This window comes from Macadamia integrifolia, chromosome 5, assembly GCF_013358625.1.
Source record: "Macadamia integrifolia cultivar HAES 741 chromosome 5, SCU_Mint_v3, whole genome shotgun sequence".
Taxonomy (NCBI): Eukaryota; Viridiplantae; Streptophyta; class Magnoliopsida; order Proteales; family Proteaceae; genus Macadamia; species Macadamia integrifolia.
In genome coordinates this window covers 10854457-10864482 of record NC_056561.1, presented here as the reverse complement: position 1 = coordinate 10864482, position 10026 = coordinate 10854457, and the positions used below count along the sequence as shown (strand labels likewise).

The following is a 10026-nucleotide window of genomic DNA, read 5'->3' as shown; positions in this document are numbered from 1 at the left end:
GAGCAAATTTGAAACACTACCATTTTTGAGGAAAAAATAAAATTCTTCACAATTGCGTTAATTCATTTCCATCGTTAGCTGCTCCATAATATGAGACAATAAAGTAGAGTTGTTTATAGATATGACTGATTTCGCTGCATAATTAGCAAGGTAATCAGCAATGGATTATCCTCCTTGAAGTTATTTAATACTTTCCAAGTTATGGAGCACAAGAACTCAAGACCTTGCTATTGGTTTCTTTAGTATGCAGTTGGTGTCCCCGCTGATGGCCATGCCGAAGGTGGAGGCTTTTTCTGTGTTTTCTTTGGTTTGTTCTGTGACTATTTTTCTGTTTTGTTTGGCTCTATTTTGTTAATAAAATCATCTTCTTAGGAAAAAAAAAAAAGTTGCTCTGATACAAATAGAAATTCTCTATTCTCCCCCTCTAGTTTTGATGTATTATCTCTTTTCTTTATTTTTGACCCCCTTCCCCCCCCCCCCTCCCCTCTTTCATTGTATCATCAATTTGAATTTGTCTTTTTTATGCCCTTCCCCTTGTTCATTGCCAATTCCTCCTACCCTTTTGGTTTCCTGTCCTGTTCCTTTCCTAGGGCTGGTTTGTCTTGTTCTTTGCCTGTCGGACTAGCTTCTGATGGGTAAGCCCTTTGCCCTTGTTTAACAGGTTTTGACTTTGTCTATTATATTTTTTTTTCGTTTGTTTGTAATATATTTTCTATTAAAAAAAATTTTTTTTTTTGTCCTATACAACATGGTCTATTTACTCTAACATTGAACAATTTGAAAGAGTTTGCACTTTTGCAAGAAGCGAAGCTGCATTGCAAAGTTGAGATCTATTCCAAGAATACTTAGCCACTCGGAGTTTTTGAAGGAGCAAAGGCATTTGAAGTTCGAAAGCGCAGCACAACATAGATCCAAAGGCTGTGCGATGTTCCCTATAGTCACAAATGGCTTGTCAGGTTGTCCGGTATTTCCATAAGAAAGAGCAGTTTTTCTGGGTTATTCATTGTGACTGCCATGTTGTAGCTGTCTTCGCTGGCAATTGAGCACCAGAGAGAATAGATTTCGGTCATCTTTTTTCAGCTTCTATGATACTTGTGGTTGCCATTGAAGCTGCATCTCATCTTCCTTGAACCCTCGAGAGAGCATGCATAGCTATGTGCCCTAAATCCAAAGTGAAACCCATATCAAAAGGCACAAATGACAAAAACCAGGATTAGTTAGGGTCAATCAAGGCCAATCAAGGTCAACCCAACCCTTCTAGCCTATCAGGATCAATCAAGGCCAAGCTAGTTTGGCCCCGGGCTGAGATATCTTAGCCTGACATCAGAGCTGAGTTGGGCTTGGGCTTGGGCTTGGGCTGAGGTAAGAAGACTCAGGGTTGGGTTAAGGTTTTAAGAAATCCGGCCCAACAAAGCCTTGTATCATACCTAATCAAATCAATCATATAACCAACCATGTATATACTAGAATATCTCCTTTCTATATTAAGTCATTAAATTCAACTTGTGCTAAAGGACCCAAATTTGATTTGACTATGCCTTTTTTTTTTCCCAGAAGAATGGGAAGAACTCATGGATGCCAAATATTAATTAGGCCAAACTGTCATGCCCATCATAAACAGTGCCCTTGATCACTGCTAGGGAGCTAGCTAAACTATTATACTTAGAAACAGAAGAGGAAAAGTATATATATATATATATCAAAGGGGAAATACAAATGAAGAATATCCTTCAATATGGGCTCGACAATCAAGTGAGGAAAAAAACAGTGATGACAACTTTGTTTCATTCTCCATCATAATGTGAGTGAGATATTCAAAAATAGTTTTCAATAGAGCTGAATGGATTGCAATTGGTTCACCGATCATAGTCTCTTGAAAATGAGCTAAATCGGATATGGCAAATTGTAGATAACCATGATAGTCACTACAAATATACGCTGTACCTCATTCCATCGATTCATGGGGGAGCTTGCGTCGTAGTTAATTCTAAAATAATTTACAAGAGAGCAGTGGATGAAGATGTTGATACTAATCAATGATGAGGAGATACTTGAAATGCAATTTTTATTTTCATTAAAAAATCAGCAGATTTTAGAATGAAATGTGAACAGAGGTTTCTCCTCTAAATCCCACCTGAAATCTTCCATAATAAGAGACGATGGAAACTCCCGAAAATTCAAAACGCGAGATATATTGAACGGCCTTCTTTACTAACGAATCCACAATAGAGTTCATCTCATAATAACAATAAGAAATTCTTCACATCCGCCCCTCTTAAAAAAGGCTTATAAAAAAGCCACTTGTGCAAATTGTAATGGTTTGACTTTTGATGCACTGCACAACTCAACTTTAATGAAATTCCACTCATAATTTGTAAATCCCCAACCCATTGCAAATTGCAGACTTTGAAGGCATAAAATTCAGCTTCAAAAAATATATATATGCATATTTTATTATTATTATTATTAATTTTTTTTTTTTTTGGTGCCAGAAATCGATTGTACTTTAATTTTTTGTTCATCTACCTTTCATTGACTTGTTTATCGAGGCAATGAAAAGAGGATTCCAATTACTTTGAAATGACATAAAATTATAGTTACAATTAAGCTAAAATAATATCTTACCACCCAAAAAAAAAAGTAATAATAAAATAAATATTAAGCTAATATAATATGTAATGAAAAACTACGGCAATCCGTAATTGTGAACTTCTCCATTACATAAATGTGGCACTACTCTCAAGTCTCATCTCACCATCTAAAGGAAGATTTCGTTTGATAATCTTCATTATTCTAAGCCACCACAAATTACACACACTTTCTCCCTCTCTTGTGGGTAAACAACCACCACATATTACTCAAGGAGCTGAAACTGTAGGAACGCTACGCAACACAATCGACTCTATAGTTAGACCTGGCCCAAACCCTAACAGTACACCCCAATCAAACCCATCACCAGTTGTAGCCTTCCCCTCTTCCATGGACTTCTTACGCATCAGATCTAAAATGAACAACACCGTGGGGCTTGACATGTTACCATACTGGCTCAACACTTTTCTTGAAGGTTGCAGTTTCTCTTCCTTCAACCCTAGTGTCTTTTCAATTAGATCCAAAATTGCTGGCCCACCCGGGTGACTTACCCAGAAGATGGAGTTCCAATCAGTAATACCAACCTTGTCGAATGCTTCGGACAGGCATTTTCCAAGGTTTCCAGCAATAGTTTTAGCCACATCCTTTGATAAGCTGATCGTAAGACCCGCTTGGCGCAAGTGGCCTGCAACCATTTCATGTGAATCGGAGAGAATCCGAGTACCCGTTGAGATGAGTTGGAAGAATGGGCGTTCGATTGATGTGTCTGGGTCTGCACCAACTATCACAGCTGCAGCTCCATCAGCGAAGATTGCTTGCCCTAGTAGACTATGCATATCACCATCGTTGGGTCCTTTGAAGCCACTGATCGAGTTCAACTCAGAACAAACAACAAGAACACGAGCACCTTTGTTATTCTCAGCAAGGTCTTTAGCAACACGAAGCACAGACCCACCACCATAACAGCCTAGATGATACATCATCACACGCCGGACGGTGGGAGAAAGGCCAAGGAGTCTGATAAGCTGAAAATCAACACCAGGTGCATCAACACCAGAAATGGTAGTGAATACAATGTGGGTGATCTTTGATTTGGGTTGGCCCCATTCTTTGATTGCTTTGGTTGCAGCTTCCATGGCCAACTTGGGTACCTCAGTTATCATAATATCCTGGCGTGTGTCCAGTGATGGAGCTTCAGGGTCATATAGTTTTGGATTTTCCACTATCATTTCTGCAGTCAAGTGAATGTGGCGTTTTATGATAGTCGATTTCTCACCTGTTTCAACAACATGGAAAAGCTTATAAGCATTTTAATCGCTAAACAGTTTGGATAGAAATATATACATATGAACCCTAAGTGGTAACACTTACAAATTCGCGTGAACTTCTCTTTCAACTCAGTCAGGTGGTCCTTGTTTGTGTTTTTGAAGATGAAGTCTGGGAAATCAGTTTGGTATAAGAAATGGGATGGATTTGCAGTGCCGATGGCCAGTACGGTGGCCGGACCGGCGGCACGCTGAGGTCTGTAGATTTCTCCGGCCGATTCCATTGGTTGCTGATTTCTGGCGAGTCACTGACAACTGGGTAAGAGAAAAGAAAAAGCTTTAGAAGGAGATGATGTAATAGCACAGCCGATGCAGGGCTATTTATATTGAAGGGAAGGAAGCATGGATGTATCGGTAGGTGCAACCATGTGAACAAGTGTTGAATTTAAGTAATTCAAGCAGGGAGCTTCCAAGCAATACAACTGATTTAATTAATTTAAAAACTAGAAATGCATATTTTTTTTTATTAAAAAAACCTATATTTTATTTTACTTCACCCCATGTGGGCTTTGTTTTTCACGAAATAGTTGTTTTGAGTGCCTCATCATATCTATTCAGATTACATAAAAGTGATAAGAAGCTGAAGTCGCATAAAACAATGGTTTTATTTACTAATAAATAAATAAAGGTTGAGAGTTTTCTATTCCAGAATGAGGCCTAGGACCGACATAAGAGCCGCTGAGAGTGCATGGGAAACATTAACAGAGAAAGGATTTCTGTCTTTCATTGAGGGTAGTGTAGTCATTTCACTCTATCTTGAGTCTAGGCGTAGGTGTCACATTTTCAGACAGAATCTTTTTTCCCATAAATAAAATAAAACATATGATGTTCTTAAAAAAATAAAAATTTGATTCACATGCTTATATATAAACCCAAATTTGAGTTGACTTCAATCTTGTTTCCAAGGAAAATTGGCTCACTTTTTTTCATAAGAAGACCCATATTTGAATAATTGACTTCACGCATCTTAACATTGTTTCTAACGAAATCCAAGTGAGACATTAAATTTGTTTTCATAAAGTATCTCTCTTAGTTTTCATTACATACGAACTAGAATAATGAATCATATTCTCAAGTTGAGGTGCATGTCAGGTTTTTGTATGGAGTCAAAAGTAAGAGATCTGTCAAGAGATTTCTTGACCATTTTAGTGCTGCATTTTCATCCGAAGAAGTTTATGATGTCCCTCTTTAACAGGTTCTTGGAAGGAAATGCTAGAGCCAAAGACATCGGAGTGGTGGCTCAGTGGATTGAGTCTGACTCTGCAACGGTTGTCTCCTCGATTGTTTCCAATAACATTTCGTGGTATGTTCTTCAAAAGTGGTGCTTCTTGCGTTCTTTCCTTCAAAGCATATCATGGAATATTACTCATTGCTGTATAGAGGCAACCCTTGTGGCGATTATCTGGCCAGACAGGCTGCAAAGACACGAAGGTCCAGCGATATGGTCACTCTCACATATTCTGTGACAGAAGATCTTACTAAGGATGCTATGACAATACCAAGATATAGATTTAGCTAGTTCCAGGTTTGGTGTTTTCCTACTGATGGTAATGCCGAAGGTGAGGAGCATCTTTCTCTAGGTTTTATTCTTTTTCAGTTGATGGTGTGATTGTGTTGGCTTTCGATTTCTTTTTGGTTCCTTTTTTTCTTTAATATAAATCTCACTGAATTTCTAGCAAAAAAAAAAAAAAGTGGTGGCTACAGTTTAGAATAGTAGAATATTATGCAACAAAATACTATTTTAGATGGTGATATATATGAGTACTTTTTTTTTTTTTCCTCTAAAATATCATTTGTATTAAAAAAGGAGATAAAAATATAATACAGGAGGGATAAAATACCCAAGCGAAATATTGACAATTAAACTGAGAAGAGCGGAGACAGACTTAATCCACCTTTGGCATTGCCATCAGCAGAAAAAACCATCAACCAACTCTCCTCCACAATGAGTTAAAGACTGAATTAGAGGGCTATAGCAGTCTATATCTCGGACGACCCGAGGCATCCATGTCTAGGTCCATTTTGACTAAGGCCGGCCAAGATGTCACTGGTAAAGAGGTTTCAAAGCGAGCGGCAGACTTTGCCAAGAAATCCGCTACAGAATTTGCTTCACGAAAGCAGTGCATGATCTTCCACTCCACCCTTTCAAGGTAGGCTAAGCAGTTAATCCACCTTTGCCGAAATTTCCAAGGAATTTTCTTTTTCTGCAAAAGACGAACCACCGTGACTGAGTCACATTCAGTCCATAAACTTTGCACCCCCAATCGGTTTGCAGCTTCGATTCCTGCGATAATAGCCTGGAATTCCGCCTCAAAATTTGAGCAAATTTGAAGGAACTCTCTGTAATTATATAACACTGCAGCCTTCTCATTGCACAGAATACCTCCCCCACCTGCTTTTCCCCGATTGCCCAATGAACAGCCATCAGAATTTAATTTGACCCATCCTGTTAGAGTACACCAAAAAATTTCAAATAATTCTTTTTGCCGGTGTTGAACCCCTGGAAATCCCAACCTTCTAGTGCACATCAAGTCTTCAATCGAAACAGCCACCCCAGAATGGGCTAGGGTCTGAGAGCGAATTTCATTTTTTATTTTCAAAAAGCAAATCTGCTCAGAAGAAGAGACTTCTTCATACCCAATAGTTTTCTGTAGTTTTTCATTACTTATTACATTGGCTTAATTGTAATTATATTTTTTATTGCTATATTTTTATGTCATTTCAAAGTGATTGGGATCCTCCTCTTAATGTCTTAAGAATAGTTTTTTTTTCTTTCTTACGACGGGTATGTAGGCCTTCGGCCTGATTAGTCCTGCGGTTTCATACTGACCTCACAACCACATGGACCGGATCATACCGGGGTTAAATGAGAACCATTCAACTTTCACCGAAAGCAGTAAAGAGCACTAAGCACCCCCGTGTGCGTGGCCCCAAGTAGGTAAGAGGAGTCAAACTCAGAATATTACGCAACAAAATACCATTTGAAATGGGGATATGATTTTGTAATTGGGGGGTGGGGGGTTATGAAAAAGTTTGGATTTCCAGAGAAATGGATTGAGTGGATTCACCAAATTTCTGCTCTCTACGAAGATATCAATTCTCTTCAACGATGGTCCAATGGGTTTCTTTTAGGTGGAGTGAGGTCTGAGGCAAGGAGATCCCATCTTCCCCATTCTATTTATTCTGGCAAAAGAGGTCCTCTGTAGAGATCTGAGTGCACTATTTGAGGGGAAAAAAATTAAAGCCCTACAAGGACCGTGTGGTGTTAAAACTTCTGGCCATATTTTGTTTGCAGATGATATATTCATCTTCACCAATGTATCCATTAGGTATGTAAGGAACTTAAAATGCTTTCTAACCAAGTATCAAGAATTTTCATGGCAATGCATTAACCTCGACAAAAGCAAGCTATTTATGGGGAAATCCCAGCAGCGAGGAGGCAGGTGATTGTAGAAGAATTGTCAATGCTCATCTGCCATTTCCCAACCCGATACATGGGTGTGGAAATATTTAAGGGGAGAACAAGATGGAAGCCCTGTTCCATATTATGGATAAAATCAAGAGCCAGTTAGCTGGATGGAAGGGAAAAATCTTATCTATGGCGGGCAGAGTGTCGTTGGTGCGCTCTGTAATTTCAAAAATGCCAATTTATAGTCTCTTAGTCTATTGGTGGCCTTCATCTCTTATCTCTAGGATGGAGAAGTGGATGAAGAATTTTATCTAGACTGGATGGAGAGGTGGATACAACGAAATCTATTACAGTGAGCTGGAATCAGTGTCGCAAACCAAAGGATGAAGGTGGGCTAGGGATTCGCAGACTCAGGGAAGTCAACAAAGCTATACTATGTAAGATGGTTTGGAATATAAAACATGAGAAATTCTTCTACAAGTAGAATCTTGAAGGCGAGATGTTTGAATGGGAAGGGAACCATTACAAAGGGGTACAGAGCATCCTCCATATGGCCAGGGATTAGAAGACTTGGGAGCTTTGTTTCATCTAAAGAAAGGTGGATTGTTGGAAGTGGGTGTTCTATAAATTATTGGAAAGACAGGTGGATAGGGTCTTCGTCTATAGAAGAAGCAGGGACTCTGGTATTTACTCAGGCATATGCTTATAAATTTATTAAAAATTTTGAGTGGAATCTGCCTCTGGTTCAGTCGAATTTTCTTCAAGGAATTTTCAAGTCTGCAAGAGACATTAAAATTCCAAATTATCCTTGTGAGGACCAATGTGTGTGGTGCCTCACGCCAGAAGGGATTTTTAGTACTCAGTCAGAATGGGAGGAGACTAGAAAATGATGCCCGAAAGTGCCTTGGGAATCCTTAGTTTGGTGTAAGAAGCTTCAACCTCGGATGTCTACCATTGGATGGCGGTTGGCACACAAGAAGTTTCACAATGATTACGGTATGATGAGGAGAGGAATTTGCATGGTATCTAAATGTGATCTTTGTGGATGACCACAGAATTGATGGATCACTTATTCATCCATTGTAAGTTCTTGGAGGAGATTTGGAAGCATTTTTGTGAGTATTTTTGTGTCACATGGAGAACACATCTCAGCATGTTGAAATTGTATATTGGCATTCACTTTAATGAGTGTACAATGGTGCTCTTATATAGAGATTACAGTTATTGAGTTATAGACAAACTCTATGATCACATGTGGGAGATTCAAACTCTAATATTAGTGGGGTAGGACTCTGTTAACATATGTGAGTAATGGACAGAAAGTCTATTATCATATGTGAGAGTCCTATTCCAACTCTTCTGTCTCATGAGGTAGTCTTGGACTGTAAGTAGTCTCTAAAGTTTGTGCTCACTGAAAATGCCTACAATGTAGGAGAGGTTGTTGAATGTGAGTATGACTCTAGAGGTTGAGTTCGAGTGGGACGCTAACTGTTCTGATACACCCCCTCAAGGTGGGGATTTGAATGGTCGAATCCGCAGTTTGTCCTGTAGAAAGGAGAACCATGTAGAGCTAAGAGCTTTGGTAAGGATATCGGCTATCTGGTCATATGTTGAAATGAACTGCACTTGAAGTTCCTTGGAGGTGACTTTATCACGAACGAAGTGGAAGTCAATTTCAACATGCTTGGTACGAGCATGAAAGACCGGATTGACCGAAAGGTAAGTGGCCCCAATGTTGTCACACCAAAGAATGGGTGCAATGAGAATAGGGATCCCTAATTCCTCAAAGAGAGAGCAAAGCCAAGTGAGTTCGGTGCAGGCATCAGCCACTGCTTTGTATTCAGACTCGGTGGAGGAGCGTGCAACTGTCTTCTGCTTCTTAGAGGCCCAGGAGATCAGATTAGGACCCATATAGATGGCATAGCCTCCTGTGGATTTGCGATCCGCACTGTCACCAGCCCAGTCAGCATCGAAGAATGTTTATAATTGGAGGAAACTAGATTTGGAGATGAACAACCCATGATCCTTGGTTCCTTGGAGATAGCGTAGAATTCGTTTGACTAGTGTCCAATGGTCTTTAGAGGGGGCATGCATGAACTGGCAGGCACGGTTCACTGAATAAGGCACATCAGGCCTAGTGAGGGTGATGTATTAGAGAGCACCGACAATGGAGCGATACCTGGTGGGGTACGAAAGAAAGACACCCCCTGTGGAAGATGCTGCAAAGGTGGTGGCCATGGGAGTAGTGACGGGCTTACAGTTAGTCATGCCAGCCCTCTGGAGGAGATCAATGATGTACTGGTGTTGAGAGAGGAGGACACCATCAGACCGATATAGGGCTTCAATACCAAGGAAAAAGCTGAGACGACCAAGATCCTTGATAAAGAATTCTGAAGCAAGCTAATGAAGGAGAGTCTGAACATGAGTTGGTTGGTTCCCTGTAACCAAGATGTCATCGACGTAGACAAGGACATATGTGACAACAGAGCACTGCATGTAGATAAATAATGATGTGTCAGTTTGGGATGACTGAAAACCGGAGCGAGTGAGGAACTCAGTTAACCTGTGAAACCAAACCCTAGAAGCCTATTTGAGCCCATAGAGGGACTTGTGGAGGCGACAAACATGATTAGGGCATAGGGCATCTTCAAAACCTTGGGGTTGAGCCATATAGACTTCTTCAGATAGAATACCATGCAAGAA

At 39.9% G+C, this 10026-nt stretch overlaps 1 protein-coding gene across 1 annotated transcript; it reads right to left on the bottom strand.

Moving 5' to 3' along the window:
* Nucleotides 1-2643: 2643 nt before the first annotated feature.
* On the bottom strand, nt 2644-4224 carry LOC122078755 (chalcone synthase 2-like). Its single transcript, XM_042644871.1, has 2 exons — nt 3961-4224; nt 2644-3865 (listed from the first exon to the last, which is right to left on the bottom strand). Exons 1-2 carry the CDS (start codon nt 4136-4138, stop codon nt 2859-2861), a joined length of 1185 nt encoding a protein of 394 aa, XP_042500805.1. The 5' UTR covers nt 4139-4224; the 3' UTR covers nt 2644-2858.
* Nucleotides 4225-10026: the final 5802 nt, after the last annotated feature.

Bases quoted from the DNA above. Each gene is read 5' to 3' on its own strand.
- LOC122078755 (XM_042644871.1), bottom strand. From the start codon at position 4,138: ATGGAATCGGCCGGAGAAATCTACAGACCTCAGCGTGCCGCCGGTCCG. The intron at 3,866-3,960 runs GTAAGTGTTACC...TTGTTGAAACAG, and splicing joins AGAGAAGTTCACGCGAATTT to GTGAGAAATCGACTATCATA.